General features: G+C 41.7%; 1 protein-coding gene across 2 annotated transcripts in view; it reads left to right on the top strand.

Annotated features, from left to right (window-relative positions):
* The window catches only part of CACNA2D3 (calcium voltage-gated channel auxiliary subunit alpha2delta 3), a 753617-nt gene that overhangs the window by 184722 nt on the left and 549686 nt on the right, over nucleotides 1–19209 (top strand). For both annotated transcript variants that reach the window (XM_075833901.1, XM_075833902.1), the window contains exon 3: nucleotides 2503–2619. In XM_075833901.1, the coding sequence (XP_075690016.1) occupies nucleotides 2503–2619 (117 nt within the window). The remainder of the gene's footprint in view (nucleotides 1–2502; nucleotides 2620–19209) is intronic.

Here is a 19209-nt window from a genome sequence, read left to right on the forward strand (position 1 = left end):
TCGATATTGAATAGTAAATTGACCATCAAGAAGTTCTTCTCATATTATGTTTTAAGAAACAGGATCTATAGATATCTATAGAGGCAAAGAATTACTATGGAAAGGTTTATAATCAGTAGTATGGAAGCTATAACCTCAGCTTCTTATAGGTAAGTACATGCTTTTAGTGATGCCGAAAAAAACAAGGTTTCCATATTTTGAGATTCCTCTAGTTGGAAGAATAGATGAAATAATTCAAGCGTGTTTTTTTATATTATTGGTCACCTAGTTTACTCTTAAATACAAACTAATCGTATTATTTAGATGGGCGTTAGACTGAATGAGATAAAGTTAATTGTAATGTCAATTTTTTCTGCAACCATCAATGGTCATTCTGTTTTCTGCAGGAAATACATAAATTGGTTTAAAGGCAAACCGGTTTTCAGCGCTAAAGTTCAAATTAATTAACTCCTTTTAAATATCCATTAAAGTAAAGTAAAACAGTTAAAGGCACATCTGTATCAATACCAGTTTTCTATTTTCTGAGAGTCCAGTGCGAATTCACAGGAGACTATTTATAAGCTTAAAGTGGCAGAAGTCTAAGGCTTTTTAGGTTATTTGGCATGTAGTTACATGTTAGTCTGTAGTTATTTTGTGTTAGAAAAATGCTCTTTTAATGACACCATGGGATTTCAAAGGACTTTATTGCTGGTGAACGTCATGGGTTGTTAATAGTTAAATACAAATGCGCCATTAGAAAATTAAATTTTATTAAAATCAAGTTTTATTATAAACATTTTGTAATTTTATGTGACTATCCATATACACAAATTGAGAAATATTCCTATTTTTAAACGAAACACATGAGCACACACAATAGGCTGACATTTCCTGTTTTCTGCTGCTCACTTTTTTAGCTGTGCTGTGTAGACAGAGGCAGGTTTAGCAGGGTTATCTAATTATTTTTTATAGAGCAGGGTATTTAAAGCGATTGTCCAGTCCCTAAAAATTGATGGCTTATCCTCAGGGTAGGCCATCAATATCTGATTGGTCGTGGTCCGACTCCCGAGACCACCATTAATTAGCTGTTTTGAATGGGCCGCAGCGCACGTATGAGTGCTACTTCCCCATCATTCCTTATCTGCTCGTACTGTGAATCGCCGACATGCTTGTAGTGGCGGTTCAGAGTATTACAGCCTTCTCCCATTTAATTCAATGCAAGAAGGTTGTAGCCATTGCAAGTGTGACTCACAGTACGAGCAGTGACAGGAAGGCAGGGAAAGCAGTGCTCGGTTGAGCGATGTAGCCCCTTAAAAATAGCCAATCGGCGGAGGTCCCGGGAGTCGGAAACCGACCAATCAGTTTATGATTGCCTATCCTGAGACAAGGCCATCAATTTTTAGGGACTGGACATCCCCTTTAATGACAGATGATAGCTTAATAATACTACTAGTGTCTTAGATAAGTCAGAATAGTAACACTATACACACAGATATGGCTTTGTATGCAGCTCCCCTGTCGCATCCTGGTCTCTGGGGAAGAGGCTGAACTTGATCTCTTCCTGGACAGTGTAATTGTATAGACACTTTTCTGTCCATTAACTAACATTTATTGAAGCTGCCATAAAGGACACACACCCTACTGCACTGCCTGTATGAACAATACAGGGAGAAAATGTGTTTCTCCAATATGGCCAACCCCAATATAGTCTTTAAAGGAAAAAAATAAATAGCTACATTTAAAAAAACGACAAAAAAACTGATTATTTCTCTTCTGCCGTCCTATTTCAAGTTAATAAAAATAAAATCTATCTATCTATCTATCTATCTATCTATCTATCTATCTATCTATCTATCTATCTATCTATCTATCCCATATCTATCTATCTATCTATCTATCTATCTATCTATCTATCTATCTATCCCACATCTATCTATCTATCTATCTATCTATCTATCTATCTATCTATCTATCTATCTATCTATCTATCTATCTATCTATCTATCTATCTATCTATCTATCTATCTCATATCTATCTATCTATCTATCTATCTATCTATCTATCTATCTATCTATCTATCTATCTATCTATCTATCTATCTATCTATCTATCTATCTATCTATCTATCTATCTATCTATCTATCTATCTATCTATCTAATCTATCTATCTACCTCATAGATACTTATAGTCTCCTGTTTCAGCAATGGGGATTGGAGAAATCCTGGGCCAAAAGCGCTGCTGACTTTTTATCAATACCAGAGATTATGATATTAGGCGGGTGACTACACCAGTTTCTACAGAAGCTTTGACTTTGCTGTGTGCATGAGGCTATAAAAACATATTTAGGGGTGATTTTTTTGGATACTTAGATGATGGTTCCATCCATTTACAGTTTTATTGTTGTGTTAAAAAAAAAATGATTGCCTACTTGTTTAAAACGACCTGTTACATTATTATTACAACTCTTTACAAGTTTTATAGAATTTTTTTTTTTTATCAGTGCCATGTTTTGTTCCCTCAGAAATACAAAGAATTTGAGAAGGAAGTTTCTATAGAAGAAATAGATGGACTTCAACTTGTCAAAAAACTTGCAAAGGACATGGAGGAGATGTTCCACAAGAAGTCAGAGGCAGTTCGGGTTTGTGTTTTTTAAACTTTCCTCTTATGCTTAAGTCATTTATTAACATTGGTCTTTTTTTTTATTGGGGGGGGGGGCACAAATTGAGAAGTAGCTGAGATGTAGTTTTGGGCAGAGCATTGTGTACAAGAAAATGAAAGAATCTATTAAAATGATATGCCATTATCTATTCCTGTTAACGACTTCATGCTACATGACTTAAAACAGTAATGGAAACCAAACATTTACTATATTACTATATTCCTTATACTGTATGTCAGTAAATCTACTGTAATAGCTAGAAAGTCTTTCTGTCCTACTGTTGGTACATATATCACTTTTAGCTAGCGTTTAATCCCATGTAAATAGTCTTCATGGCATGCTTAACCCGGGGATGTCAATTTTATGCCAACTGAGCCTATTTGTTCCTTATCTTGCCTTGGTGACTGGTTTAAAGGTCATGGATTTAAATTGGACATGCTTATCCCTCTCCCTTGATCAGGGATGGTCAATATATTGATACACTTAAATTAGAACGATTATTTTTTAATTAATATCTGTAATATATATAATATATAAATTAATATATACATTTTATCATTAGCATAACTACCATGGTGTCAGGAATAGCAACCACTTTGGGGATCAGCTATTCAGGAGTGCTGTCTCCACTCCTACATTGTCAAATATAAGATAATGTGAATGTGACGGGAAGGGATCATGCATACAACAGTATTATGGCTCTGTTTTTTTTTTACGCAGCTGCAATAGGGCTGCCATAGAGGTATATGAGTCAGGGGCGTTGCTAGCACCGGGCCTTCGGGGCCAAAGACTCTTTGGCCCGGTGCCCCAAATCCCCGGCGACTGCCACATTCGGGTCGTAGCGGTCTCAATTCCGACCACGTCGCAGCAGTCACAATTTGTGACCGGGCCGCGGCCGCCCGTACTGCATCTATAAAAGTTACCATAGTAACTTGAGTCTATGTAATAAAATAGATGAGCCTCTGTTACTATAGTAACGACACATACTTACCCATCTTCCTTTCCTGAGCACAGCGTAAGGCCTGTGGTAGGCTTAGATACAGGGTCTAACAGACAGTATCACACATGAACCCTGTGTCAAAGCCTACCATATGTTAGGCTTAGATACAGAGTCCCAGCAGACAGTAATCTTATATCCTAATCTTTATCTTGTGGTAGGCTTAGATACAGGGTCTAACAGACCGTGTCACACATGTACCCTGTGTCTAAGCCTACCAGATGGTATTCTTAGATACATGGCCCATGTCTGACCCTGTCTGATGGGCCCTGTATCTAAGCTTACCACATAGTAGGCTTAGATACAGGGCCCCAGCATACCGTAATCTTATACAGTATAATATTACTGTCTGCTGGGGCCCTGTACTAAGCCTACCTTGTGGTAGGCTTAGATACATGGTCTAACGGACAATATCACACATGGGCCCTGTATCTAAGCCTACCACATGTGTTACTAATGTGTTTTTTTTTTGTGTTTGCGTTTTTTTACATGTTTGGTCGTTGGACTACGTTGGATTCAAGGACTACTTCGATGACGGCTTCTTTTATTTTCAATTAAATGGTTATTCTGGCCCTTCCCACCCTGGTAATGCTAGGTTTTGGCTGCTGTGTTGTATCTGGCTGGTTATGATAATTGGGGGGGACCCCACATCATTATTTTTTTAAAATAAATAATAGGAAAAAATGACATGCCCCATTTTTCATAACCAGCCAGATACAACACAGAAGCTACAGCCTAACTTTACCAGGGTGGGAAGGGCCACTGTTTTCCCAGTTTTCCCAGCCTAATAACACTAGCCTGCGCCTCCCCATTGCCCGACCATCCCTACAGATGATCGGGTACTGGATCGTACCCAGCTCTTCCCAGCACCCCTGGTGGCGGTGGTTACTGGTGTAATAATGGGTGTTAGTGTTACCCTCTGCACCGGCTAACACTAAGCCCCTCCTTAGTAATGGATGCTGTCAATCAGCCAGCAGCTAATAATAAGGCAGTAGTAATAAAGTTTAAAAAAATACAAGGACGTAAAAAAAATATTTTATTGAAATAAAAAAATACACACAACCCTCATTAACCATTTTATTGAGAATAAAAAAAGCAGTCATCGAAGTAGTCCTCGAATCCGACGTAGTCCAGTGATCGAACCTGTAAAAAAACACAAACACAAAATGATTTAGTAACACATACAAAAGCAAAACTATTATTATTCTTACCTTTGGGAGAAGAAAGAGAACCAGAATCCAGCGCTGAAGGTAAGTAAAAGGAACTCCTGTTCCAATTTTATTATTAATGTAACAAGTTTAAAAGAACTTAGCAGGGTAGTTCAGTAGCATAGCAGAGTACAGAGATGGGTGGAGGGTGCACGGATCTTGTCCGTGTGCTGTCCGTGGTTTTCATGCACCCCTTGACTTCAATAGGCGACTAGGTGCGTGAAAACGCACCAATATAGGACATGCAGTGAGTTTCACGCAATGGACACTCACTGTGTGAAAACTCACGCATGTGTGAATAGCCCCATTGAAATCAATGGGTCCGTGTGCTGTGCGTTATTTCAACGCACAGCACAGGGACGAGATTCACGCTCGTCCGAGTGAGCCCTAAGTTTTTAATGCATGATACTGTCTGCTGGGGCCCTGTATCTAAGCCTATCATGTATGATACTATCTGCTGAGACAATGCATCCAATTCTATCCAGCGGTGTAGCTATAGGAGTTTAAAGGGAATGTGTCGCTAGAAAATTATTATTATTTTTTTTAGTTAAACAGTTAGTATATAAATGATTACACATTGTTCTAATTTTTCAAATTTTTTCACAAGTCAGGAAATATTATAAATTAGATTCTAATTTATAACATTTCCATGTGCTGGTCACGAGAGGGAGCAATTCCCAAAATTGCAGCATTGGCATGTGGTAAAGCAACCTCATTGCTTTATGCTGCAAAATTGGAGAAGACACACTCGCTCTAGAGTGCTCAAACAATCCCCCCTCCTTTCTCCTGGCTAGTGCCAGGAGAAAGGAGGGGGTTGAATGTTTAAACCTCCTAAACTGTGCCGCCATTTTTGAGCGAATGCACAGTGTAGGAGGATTAGATACAGTGGTAATCACACAGTATAACACGAACATACACACACATCACATACACAAACATAACTTACCTGCTCCTGCCGCCGCCGCTGTCGCTGCCTCCGCTCCCTGTCCTTGCTTCTGAACATATGGACGGAAGCCGCGACCGGAAGTAGTCATCTTACTGTCCGGCCACGGCTTCCGATCCATATAAAAATGGCGCCGGATGCCGCTCTGCCGAAGACCTTCCTTTTGGACTGTGTGGGAGCGGCGCATGTGCCGTTCCCACACAGACGGCGTACACTATAGTGACTGGAACGGCTCCCGTTCGCATTCTCTATGGGGATGTATGTGCCGTATTCCATCTCTGTATGTGTCATTAATCGACACATACAGAGATGAAAAAAAAATGGCAGCCCCCATAGAGAAGTAAAAGATAGAAAAAAGAAAAATGTACGGCACAAAAACACAAAGAAATAAAATTTTTTTTAATGACATAATAAAAGCAATAACATAAAAAATAATTTTTCGTGACACCTTCCCTTTAAGTCTTATAGATATGCTATCTCCGATATATATGTAAAAAAATTATATTTTTTTTTGGGTGGGGGGCTAAATATATGTCTTGGGGCTTGTGCCCCGATCTTTTAAGACCCTGGTAACGCCCCTGGTATGAGTCCTCTATTCTGCCTACAAATGCCTCCAATTTCATAGGTACGAATCCAAAAGTAAAAAAAAATTGTGGCATGCTTCACCTGACTCCATAGTATATGTAGATAGTAATACTCTCCAGTGATGCTAATAATAGGGTTGGGATTGTGACCAACTGTTATTGACCTTCCTCAACTGTTTTTGATAATATAATTATTGTAAATCTTTGTGGATCTTATACACATATGATTTACATTAACGGAAAACTAAGATAATTAATCATTAAAGGGCTCTTTGGACAATCCATTTTTGTTATAAATGGCCCAAATAATTAGATGATTGCAGGGTGTCCAAATGATCAGCTGTAATCTGTGGGGGAACGAGGCAGCAAGTGTTTAATTTTCCTGCAGCGCCACCACAGGAGCATCAAAGCATTACATGGTGCCCATAGTAGCCATTCTTTGCTCTCTAATAGATGAGTGTTCTGAATAAGGGACCTCCCTCTATTAACCCAGATTTTCTTAAAATCTTATTCTATAATTGTTTTAATTAACTAAACAACCAATCTATACGGAATACACCAGAATGCGTTTGAGCAGCTGCCTACAAACAGGCCCTGTGGTCAGAGGTGACCACTTTGTGTCTCCTTGCTCTGGTGGAGACCACCCTGTATTCTACAAAAGTACCATTAATGTTTGTTGCTGGGATACCACCAGCAGTTTTGTCCCTTGTATTTGGGCAAGGGAGATGGGCCTTAGGACTGAAGCAGAAAGTATTAGGCAATTGTATTTTTTTTATTTTTTTTTATTTTACACAGTGCAGTGTGGGAGGCAGGAGGTGGGTGATGACTGGCAGAAAATTTAATATGTGTCTCCCAGACGTAGAACTAAGTATTTTGAGTTGCATTTCCCTTTAATTCACCCAAGATAGAATTAATGGTAAAAAAGGGTATGTATAATTAGAACTGCGGAATTCACTACCTAGCAACAGTAATATATCAAAAGTATTAAAATAGTAACATATTATTCACTGAAAGTCTGGTCTGGTTGTTCTCGGATCGCCGGCAATGGGCTGTTTATAGCACTTCAGTCTGTCTTTTACAAATAATTGTTTATTGGCCTTTTATGCCACCCACTGTATATGTCTTTCACTGCACAATTATATTATTACACAGAGATTTGTATACAAGGTGTCAGTTATTGTAAAATTGAAAGCTTTGCTTCTTCGTTCAGCTTTTACAATAAACCGGTACCTGAAAATAGACATTAATGTCAGAGAATTGTCAATTTACATAAAAGCCATACATCTGTGGCAATCTTTGTATCTGTCTTCTTAGTGTATGTTTCTTTTTTTATCACTGCTTAATGTCTGATAATAAACTGTGCATAAAAGCCACATTACTCGTTTCTACCTCTTTCTTGGTTGAATGACAGCAAAAAAATATTTACGCTACTATGAACTTGCTTTCCTGAGAATTTAAAGTGAGGTCTAAAACACAGATATTCATAATGCCATGTTACAGTATCACAGTGTTATGTCCGTTCTCTCCGGTAGAGATACTTTTGGGATTATTTAGTTAAAGTAAGTTATATAAATTTTACAGTCATTATATAATGGCTTTTTCTGTTTAGTTTTTCTGTTGTTGGCTCATTTTGGTCATGTTAGACATGTAAAGACTGCTAGTGTCTGGGTGAACACCATCAGCAATCATTATATAACACTTCTTGAGATGTCCACCCATTAGCAGGAACATCTTAAAGGGACAATCATTTTTTAAAACAACTTATGCTGATCTAAAATTATACCTGATATATATACATTTTGTAATTTGCTTAATGTTAAACTATAGTGTTAACCATGCAAATTCGGTGGGGTTACTGTCACCACATGTCTTCCTTCCTGTAATCTGCTATTTACCCCTTGTTATTAAGCAAAATTTGTCTCTAGTTACCGAGCAGAGGAGACGAACCGCAGGATGAGGGTCTGTGTCTCTACATTGTCTGCACATAAAAGTCTATGGAGAGTGGAGGGGGGATACAAGAGGAGGGAGCAGGGAGAGAAAGAAACAGATGCTACCCATAAAAGTCTATGGAGAGCAGAGGGGGAGCAGGTGCAGAGAAGGAAACACACAAAGATGTGCAGCAGCTTCTATTAAGGGTTATATCTCACCCCAGTTCTGGATTCTCAACTATGCTGCTTATAATTGTTGTGTAATATCCAGCATGTTACTACAGCTTCCATTTAATATATTGGATAGATAGAGATAGGGGAGCAGGATGTTCTTTTCTCTATGTATGCTGTGTATGGGCGACATAATAGCAGTTAGGTTCCACCCACTAGCTCAGACAAAACTGAGAGTTAAAAATTGAACCCGCAGAGGGGAAAACTGATAGAAACACATATATGAGGAGCAATGATTGAATGTTCAACTAGTCTCCATGGTCAGTGCAGGTCCAAAATTCACATCCAGCACAGTGGTGCTGGAGCATATAGAGTCTACAGCTTAGACCAAAGGAAGGGTTCACAATCCAGACTAAATTCTTCTTTTGTGGTCGGTTTGAATATTTCTGCTGGGAGAGGAAGTAGAAAAGGCTGCACCAAAACTATTTTTTGAGCTCCGCGTAGGTGTTTTTCACCACTTATTATACTGTATAGAATTACTTGGTCAACAGAGGTTGGTACCTTTGGAAAGGTTGGGAGCCACAGTCTACTGACATGTATGAAGAAAAGAAGAGACATGTATGAAGAAAGATATTTATCATTGGGAAACCCCAAGACATTGATAAAATTTGCAGAAAATTATTTGACACTTGGCATGTCTTAAAGACAAGGGAGCTTTAGCTTTTCAGTAGTTGTCTCTTAAGTCGCAGATTGGCAAAGGGAAGGTGGTGAATAAAGTGTTCCAAAGAAAATAGATATTATTCCTTCCAAATTAATACTGTATGGAGGTTAGTATATGTCTGCATTATTTTGTATGTCATATTGTAGTCACTGCATATAGTCATAAGTCGAGGCTCCGATTGAGAACCACACAACTGGGGTTCACAAACCACATGTTACTCCTAAGCCACTGGTTGGAGACCACTGAGTATATTTTATAAAGCACCACAAAAGTGGATCTTAATCGAAATACCTACCATGTTAATATATATTAGGCAAGGACATGTCACACAGACTTTTTGTAACACAGCAGCTTTGCTCTACAAGTAACATGCAGTTTAATTTGCAAAGAAATACATTGAGTGCATGTATATGCAATTTTTATGAGGTTTTAAAGGGCTTATCCGGGATGTGAATTTTTTTTTATTAGGTGCTGGAAATGAAATAAATAAACCAAAAAAGCAATACTTACCTAGCATGCCCCCCCCCCCCCCCCCATCTACTATGTGAGAGTACAAAGAAATTTTCTTGCTAGGAGAAATTCACATTGTGGTAAATTAAAATATGTCATCTTAATTAATACTTGAAGACAGTTTAATTTACACTTAAAGACATGGGGAACCACCTGCAAAATATAGTTTTGAAATTGGTTCTTATCTTATGCACAAAACTGGACTAAAGGATTACAAAGCTGCTACACATTATCAAATAAGTTCAATTGTTCTTCTTGCTGTGTCACTTTAATCACTAATCATACCAAACAGATGACATTCCTAAAATTGGCAACTGACATTCTTTTTATGTCTAATGTCCAAAGAAATTAATCTGTCACTTGAGAGATATTTGTTCCTTAATAATAAAATCCACACAAGTCTTATGGAATGTGGGTACATAACAGAAATAAAATGTCATGAAAACATGCTGCCACTCTATACTGACTACTCTTTTAGTACCAAGGACAGAACTTTTTGTTTAGTTAACTACTTATTGGTACTGATTGTAGGAAAGCTGATTGTAGGAAGCATCATCCATCCCTCACACTATGCCATGTAAATGTCCTATTTATTTGCATGGCAAAATAAATGTTTAGCCTCCTGAAATCCAATTCAGGGGTATGTGTAGTAGGCACTCTTAGAGTACACTAAATTATTCCCTTATGGACATCATACCGATGTTTTTTTGAATGTGCACTGGCCTCTTGACAAGTACTTTTTAATTGGGTTATATGAGTTTAAAACACACATAACTACTTTATTTAGAAATACAGCACCACTCTATCTAGGGGATGTGTGTGGTGTTATAGCCCAACTTCATTCAAGTGAATAGGGCTGAGCTGCGTTATCAGATGTAGCCTATAGACAAAAGGGTTTCTGGAAGAAAACAACCCTTTTCCTACATTTAGTCACTTAATATAGTAAAAAAAAACTATTGTGTACCGTTATGTGGGCTATATAATGAAGTGTGGTATACCATATCTCTGACTGAAAATACTAAACAGTGCTTCTAGAGCAGGGGTCTCAAACATGTGGCCCTCAGGCCGCATGCAAACCCTAAGACTGTCATCTGCGGCCCGCAGGGCACCGTAGCTCCCTCTGGAGAGGAGAGAGCAGTCTGAAGGAGGAGCGTGCCGTCACTCTTTCATGCCATCACGCAGCTCACTGTAGTAGACAGCCAGCCAGAGAATTGCCAACGCTTTCGCCGGGGATTCCTCTGCTGGAGGAGCCCCTGAAGTCACTGTCCATATATGGACACAGATGTCATGGGCTTCCCCAGAGAAGGAGTCCCAGAGCAGAGACTATACTAGTCCTCTACTCTGAGACTCCTGCTCTGGGGAAGCCCCTGACATCACTGTCTATATATGGATAGTGATGTTAGGATCGAAGCTGGAATCCCAGGCAGAGCGCTAGTAGCGCTCTGCCCGGGACTTTGGCTCTGGGTTTTCCCCTGACATCACTGTCCAAATATCGACAGTGATGTCATGAGCAGAGCTGCGGTCCCAGAAAGGGCGCTACTAGCACTCTGCCCGGGACACCGGCTCTGTGCATGCGCATGATATCAATGTCCATATTTGAACAGTGATGTCAGGGACTTTCCTAGCGCTCTGCTCTGGGACTCCGGCTCTGGCGTTTCCCCTGACGTCACTGTCCATATATGGACAGTAATGTCGAAGCAGAGCTGGAGTTCCAGGCAGAGTGCTAGTATCACTCTGCCCAGGACTCCTGCTCTGGGTTTTCTCCTGACATCACATTCTGGTCCAGGAGGATCCCCTGACGATTCTAGCAGAGTAATCCCTGGCCAAAGCGTCCGCAACGCTCTGGCTGGGGATTCTACTCCTAGAGGGAGCCCCAATTGAGCTATCTACAGGTGTGTGTGTGTGTGTGTGTGTGTATGTGGCACTATCTATAGAGGGTGTATATGTGGCACTATCTATAGGGGGGGTGTGTGAGGCACTATCTACAAGGGGGTATGTGGCATTATCTACAGAGGGCACTGTGGCACTATCTACAGAGGGCACTGTGGCACTATCTAAGAAGGGGCTGCCCAATCTTAACATTCTTGTGTCTGCTAAACGCTGCCCATTCAGCCAATTTCTATATGCGGCCCATTTACCTGGCCGAGTTTGAGACCCCTGTTCTAGAGGAGAAATGTGATGGATCATGCTAAATTATTTTTGTGCAGACTCCATATAAATCATTTCTTCTATATGACTGTATTTTCAAACAGCGGTATGCATGGCCCCATTGAAATGCATGCCCAGGATCCATGTGATATGGATCCTATGTCTTGTTGTGTTCATGAGAACTAGGACATATTCATGAGCACTCTCCAAGGCTTATGGAAGATAAGGAAACAACAGCCCTCTGTTCTCATGATCAGTCAAGGTGCTAACAGTCTGATACCTACCTATTAAGCATTTATGGATGTGCTAAAATGGTGTGAAAAAAACTTTAAGCATAAAAGCTATTAGAGAAAAATGGAAAAATTACTTCTATTTTGTAGCCTACACTAGCAGATGACCACAGGAATATAATTGATTCTTGCGGGCAACACACCGACTTTTCGTCTGCACTGTTTTTTTATATACAGTAGGAGGCTCAACATTGAAATATTGAATTGTTTGTGGAGCAGACATTACATTTTTTTTATTCTCCAAAATAATTAGATTAAAGAGTTTTTAGGCCTTTTGTGCAAATGATGTAACTGCAGTAAGATTAGTCACTTACTGTTGTATAATAAAAAACTATTATGTACTGTCTGTAGCTGAAATGTCTCTGTAAGCCAGTCTCACGTGCAGTCACATGACCCGTCTCCTGGTGTTTATCTCCTGCTTTTGTGACGTTCTATACACTGAAAATATGGTTATCTCCCCCACCCTGTAGTACGGACATCACTTATCACATGCCTTTTATCTTTTCCCTCCCCCCTATCTCTGGAGGGATCCTGTTTCACAGTCCAGCAGCAGAACAGCAGAGATGTCAGTAGCAGACAGTGAGTAATTACAGCACAACCTTACACCTTATAATAGAGTGGCATGCAGGCAGCTATAAAAATAGGCAATGTCTGTTAGAGTGGAGTGGAATCATGGGGACTGTAGTCCTATACATGTAATCCCGCCCACAATAAGCTCTAGCAAAGTGTAAACAACAGTGTGCACAGAGGTGGGCAACTTAATAAAATTGAAAAATAGCTACTTATGAGCTACAGTAGCAAGAGCATTCAGACACATATAAGTACTTTTCTGTGTTTTTCATAATCTCTGAAAACCCCTTTAAGCTGCAAGGGGATATAGATTTTAACATTTTTAATTTTATAATTTTTTAAAACTGATTGGCTGAATTCACACTTTTCTCCATTCACAGTTGATTGTTATTTTGGCAAATATTGTCCTTATAATTTAGTAGGCAAGGTATTGGCATACCAATACTCTCTCCAGTAAAGACTGCTGAGCTGCTTTTGTTTCTGCCGTTCTGCACATGCAGATGTGGAGATAAATGATTTTCCTATACTGACTTCTCAACAGATCATTTCAGTCATTGATTAAAGTTTTATCGAGGTTTTCACCGACATGTTTGGACTGCATATGCCAGAACAAATAAACCTCCTTACAAGCTGCGTCCAAGCAATGCATTAAGAACAACTCTGTAATGTGGAGGTTTTGCTTTATCTCTTATGTCATCAATTTTTCATAATTGCCTAGCTTTAGATTTATTTTTAATTGTGTCCGGTCTGCTTTATAGCATTCAAACCTCTTTATTTCCATAACCTCTGTGCATATTATTAGTAAACATGTTAGAAATATATTTCTCTTTTTATTGTGCTTTTAATTTTTCCTGTTACCTGGTGTTCAGAGTGAAGCAGATTCCCATCACGACGGCACTGTATAAAATAATTGCAGCTATACGCTAATTCAATTTCCGGAGATTCATGGTTCACTACACCGGTGGGGCTTAGCTAGGGAAGCCTGGGAATTCAAAGCTTTTTATCACAGAATTCCACATGCAGTGTTAGTTTTCCTAGGTACAGTACTTTGGCATTTGCTTTTAATAAAATGCACTTGAGGATGTTGCTTTTTTGGGGTGACTAAGGCTGGCGAAGCTCCTAATTATATTTTCATGACTTTTTCTCAAAGCCTTACTTTTTCACTTACTAAACAAAGCTTAGAAACACAGGACAAGAATTTTCAAGTGCAAGAATTATTTTGGCGTTAAAGGAGAAAAAGTTAAAAAAATATATATACAATTTGAACACCATTCTGACTACCAGCCCTGCCCATAACATATTTATGCCCCCCCCCCCCCTGCAAATATACTGTATACTAGATCCCAAATCATTCAGATTATATGTTTTATATTTACTTAAAAGGTTCCCTTTTAAGATACGTACTACAAAGCACTAGACTGTTATAAAAGAGACAAATAGACAAGTTATTAATTTTTTTTATATATTTGTAAATGTTATTTTTTTGAAGACATGTTTATTTATCTATAGCTTTTATTAACAAGAAACACAGCCAATTTGACCTTTTTTTTTTTTTTCCTCTCTGAACTCCAAAAGCCATATCTTTTTTATTTTTCTGTTGCATATCCGTATGAGGGCCTGTTTTTTTGCGGGACGAATTTTAGTTTTTAATGGCACCATTTAATGTACCATATAAAGTGCTTGGAAACTGCAGGTCAATATGATTACGGTGATACCAAATTCATATATTTTTTTATGTTTATCACTTATACAAAGAAAAAGCTATGTGTTAAAAAAATTATATGTTTTGTGTCACCATTTTCTGTGATCCATAACTTTTTATTTTCTGTCGATAGAGCGGTGTGAGGGCTATCTTTTTGTGTGGCAAGCTGTAGTTTTTATTTAGGACCACCACCGCTGGCAGGGCTTAAAAGGAGCACAAAGATGGAAGACCTGGGGACCTTTGTTAGGCCCCCAGCAATGGCGTAACTACTGCTGTAGCAGCCATAGCGACTGCTACGGGGCCCGAAAAATGAGGGGGCCCGTTCCGCCCGCCGGCACGTGCCCATGGCCCCCCCATGGCCGGAGGCTCCTCTAGCAGCCGCTATGGCTGCTACAGCGCAACGCCACTGAAAACTACGGCAGAGCAGGGAGGTATCTCCCCCCTCTGTCATTAAAGGGCTTGTTCCTACAGAACACATGTATCCCCTATCCACAGGATAGGGGATACATGTGTGATCGCTGGGACCTCCAGTGATAAGGAGAAAGGGGGACCGTAAGTCTACTAAAGTTCTCCATGAAAAACTTTGGACTTCCGGGGTCTATGTCGGCAGCTCCGTAGAAGTGAATGGAGCACCGATTGCCCTTGTGCGCCTGCATGATCAGCGCACCTTTTATTGTTACTGAGCTGCCGGACGCAGACCCCGGAAGGTTTCTCATGGAGAACTTCGGGGGACTTTCGGTCCCCCGTTCTCCTTATCACTGGGTGTCCCAGTGATCACACATGTATACTCAGGAATACGCTATGCTAGCAAATAGACAGCCCATGTTCCTCCCACACTCCAAAACCATGCTGATAGGATCATTTGCTTTCTTTAAAGTTGGTGCTAGTGTGTGTTGAAATAGAAAAATTAGATTGTGAGCCCGATTTGGGACGGATCTGATGTGATGACAATCTCTGTACAGCACTGTAGAATATGTCGCCGCTACAGAAGCAAATTTATTAAAAATGAAAAACTCACATTTCACATGGACAGAAGTATTCAGACCATATGCTATGACACTTAAAATTTAACCCTGGGGCCTCCCATTTTTCTAGATGGTCTTTGAAATGTTTTTACACCTTGATTGGAGTCCATCTGTGGTAAATTCACTTGATTGGGCATGATTTGGAAAGACACACCAATGTCTTAATAAGGTATCACTGCGGACAATGCATAACACCAAGCCATGAGGAGGAAATAACTGCCTGTAGAGCTCAGAGACAGGATTCTGTGGAGGCACAGATCTGGAGAAGGGCACAAAAACATTTCTGCTTCCCAAGAACACAGTGGCCACCATAGTTCTTAAATCAAAGAAGTTGGGAACAACCAGGACTCTTCCTAGAGCTGACCACTCCACCAAACTCAGTAATCTGGGGAGAAGTGCCTTGGTGATCGAGAACCCAATGATCACTCTGGCTGAGCTCCAAAGATCCTGTGTCCAGAAGGTAAACCATCACCGCAGCACTCCACCAATGTGGACTTCATTGCAGAGTGGCCAGAAAGAAGCCTCTCCTCAGAAAAAGACACATGAAAGCCTGCCTGGAGTTTGCAAAAAAAAAAAGCCTCTAAAGGACTATCAGACTGTGAGAAACAAGATTCTGCGGTCTGATGAAACCAAGATTGAACTTGTTGGCCTCAATTCTAAGCATCATGTCTTGAGCTGCCCAATACCATCCCTTCAGTGAAGCATGGTGTAACGTCTATTGCCACGGACCGTCGTCCTGACTTACCTCCTTGGAGACGCAGGCACTCACTTCCACCTCCCGATACTGGCTCTCGCAGGGTGTGCGTGCACGCACGTGCTCGGCCTTAAAGAGCCAGTACACGCACATGCAGAATATCTGCACATTAGCCCAGAATGCCTTTGGACTATAAAAAAGGCTATGCCCTTCCATTCATTGCCTGAGCGTTGTTGTGTTACCTTAGTTTGTCTCTGCAAATGGTCTCCTAGTGTCTTCCAGTTCCCAGTGTTCTCGTTCCTGCTTCTAGTACCCCGTATCCCGTGCTACTGTGCCTCAAAGTGTTGGAATCGTGTTGTGCTCTCATCTGCATCTGCTGTGTTGCACCCGCCTGGTGCCTGCCTACTGCTGGAGCCTCATCTCTACTGTCTACGCTGCCTCAGGTACCCTTTCTAGAACTATAGACATTGTCTATACTTGTTTGGCCAGCTGCTATCCCGCTACGCGGTACGCTACAGTGGGTCCACATTCTGCGCCGTGACTGTACGCTCAGGCCATGGACCCCGCTGGTCACTTCAAGGGCCTGTCACCTTCTCAAGTCATGAAAGTGGATCTGCAGGACCTGCGAATTCGACAGGATCAACTCCTTGTGGCAGTAAACGCCATGGCACAACAGCTAATGGCGCACCAGTTCTGATCCCCGGTTCTCGCTGCCGCTACCGCCTCCTTTCAACGGAGACGCAAGTGCATGCAGGGGATTTCTCAATCAGTGTCAAATTCACTTCACCTTGCATGCCAGAGCATTCTCTCGGACGGCGCCAGGACCGCCTTAATTTTTTCACTGCTTGCTGGCAAGGCCCTGGCGTGGGCGAACCCTATCTGGGAACGATAGGGACCTGAGATCCGTGACTTCCAGGGGTTCCTGCAGTTATTCTGCACTGTGTTTGAGGAGCCTCGTCGGCAGCTACCTCCCTACTGAACCTTCGCCAGGAGGACACCTCCGTGGGCGAGTGCATCATCCAGTTCCGGACCCTGGCAGATGAGCTGTCCTGGAACAACGAGCCGTTAGTAGCTTCCGTCTGGCATGGATTGTCATCAGAGATCAAAGATGAACTGGCTGCCCGTGATCTACCACCTGCCCTGGACGACCTAATTTTACTTGCTACCGGGGTTGATACAAGGTTCAGGGAAAGATCTCAAGAGGTTCGTCGGGAGAGGAGACTCCACAGGTTGGCTCCCAACTTCCAGAAACTCCTCTTGTCCTCATCTGTTGCCCCACCTGAGGAGCCTATGCAGGTGGATCGACTTAAACTATCTGTCCAGGAGAAACAGCGCAGGCGTACTTCCGGACTTTGTGTATATTGCGGACTCGGAGGCCATGTTGTGTGCCTGTGTCCCCAGAAGCCAAATAACTACAACTAGGATTGGTTGGGGAGACATCCAACTAGGATTGGTTGGGGAGACAACCCTGGGTGACATAGCATTTGACAGAGAACTTTCTTCCAAGTTGTCTATCCCTGTTACTATTGTCGCTGGCGAGAGGACCCAACTGGCCTCTGCGTATCTGGACTCTGGCTCTGCAGCCAATTTTATACGCAGAGACCTAGTGAATCTCCTTCATTTGCCTACTACCCTTCTGGAGAAGCCGTTGAGCATTGCCTCAGTAAATGGACTGCCTCTGCCTGTCCCAATATTGTCTGTGACCAAACCGCTGAGGCTTCAAGTGGGAGCCCTCCATTCTGAGCTCATCTCCTTTTTTGTCCTGCCCAGGGCCGTCAACCCTGTGCTGCTGGGTTTGCCTTGGCTCCATCTACACGCCCCAGTCCTGAATTGCAACTCCGGAGAGATCCTCCAGTGGGATCCCAAGTGCCTCAACCTCTGCCTGGGGCATATCCATCCGGTTCAGCCTCCTCCGCATCAGTCATTGGCAGGGTTGCCCCTTTGCTAATCTCAATTCTCGTATGTCTTCAGCAAGAAGGATGCAGAGACGTTGCCCCCACACCGGGCGTATGACTGTCCTATTGACTTGGTTCCTGATTCGCCTCCTCCGCGTGCTAGAGTATACCATCTCTCCTTACCTGAGACCAAGTCTATGTCCGTCTATATCAAGGAGAATTTAGAGAGGGGCTTCATACGCAAATCCTCATCCCCGGCCGGCGCCAGGTTTTTCTTTGTTAAAAATAAATACGTATCTCTCCGACCCTGCATTGACTACCTGGGCCTCAACCAAATCGTGGTAAAGAACAGATACCCGTTGCCTTTGATATCAGAGCTATTTGATCGTGTACGGGGAGCAAAGATTTTTTCTAAACCAGACCTGCGGGGGGCCTACAACCTAATCCAGATTCGTCGGGGTGACGAATGGAAGACGGCATTTAATACTCGAGATGGGCACTACGAATACCATTGAGTTCGTCAATGATTTTTTCCGTGATCCCCTCTTTGTCTGTGTTGTGGTGTATCTCGATGACATTTTGATTTTTTCCCCAGATCCAGCGACTCATCAAAGACATGTCCGTCAAGTTTTGCTTCGATTAAGGGAGAATCGCCTGTATGCCAAGCTGGAGAAGTGCGTGTTCGAGAAAAAGTCTCTACCCTTCCTGGACTACATCATCTCTGACAAAGGTCTCAAAATAGATCCTGAGAAGGAAAAGGCTGTCCTGGAATGGCCACACCCTCAAGGCTTAAGGGCCATACAGCGCTTCTTGGGATTCACCAACTTCTACCGGCTGTTCATCCCCAACATTTCCTCACTGACAGCTCCCATCTCTACCCTCACCAAAAAGGGCATGAACGCCAAGGTGTGGACTCCAGAGTCAGAGGCCGCATTCAGGTTCTTAAAGAAGGCCTTCACGTTAGCCTCAATCCTCCATCATCCTGATGTGTCTCTGCAGTTTTCGTTGGAGGTGGACGCCTCCTCTGTTGGTGCTGGCGCACTTCTGTTCCAGAGAGGCTCCAAAGGCAAGACAGTGGTATGTGGCTATTACGCCAAGCTTTTTTCTCCCCCAGAGCGCAACTACTTGATTGGGGATCGGGAGTTACTGGCCATCAAGCTGGCTCTGGAGGAGTGGAGACACC

The sequence above is a fragment of the Rhinoderma darwinii genome, chromosome 7, assembly GCF_050947455.1.
Source record: "Rhinoderma darwinii isolate aRhiDar2 chromosome 7, aRhiDar2.hap1, whole genome shotgun sequence".
Classification (NCBI taxonomy): domain Eukaryota; kingdom Metazoa; phylum Chordata; class Amphibia; order Anura; family Rhinodermatidae; genus Rhinoderma; species Rhinoderma darwinii.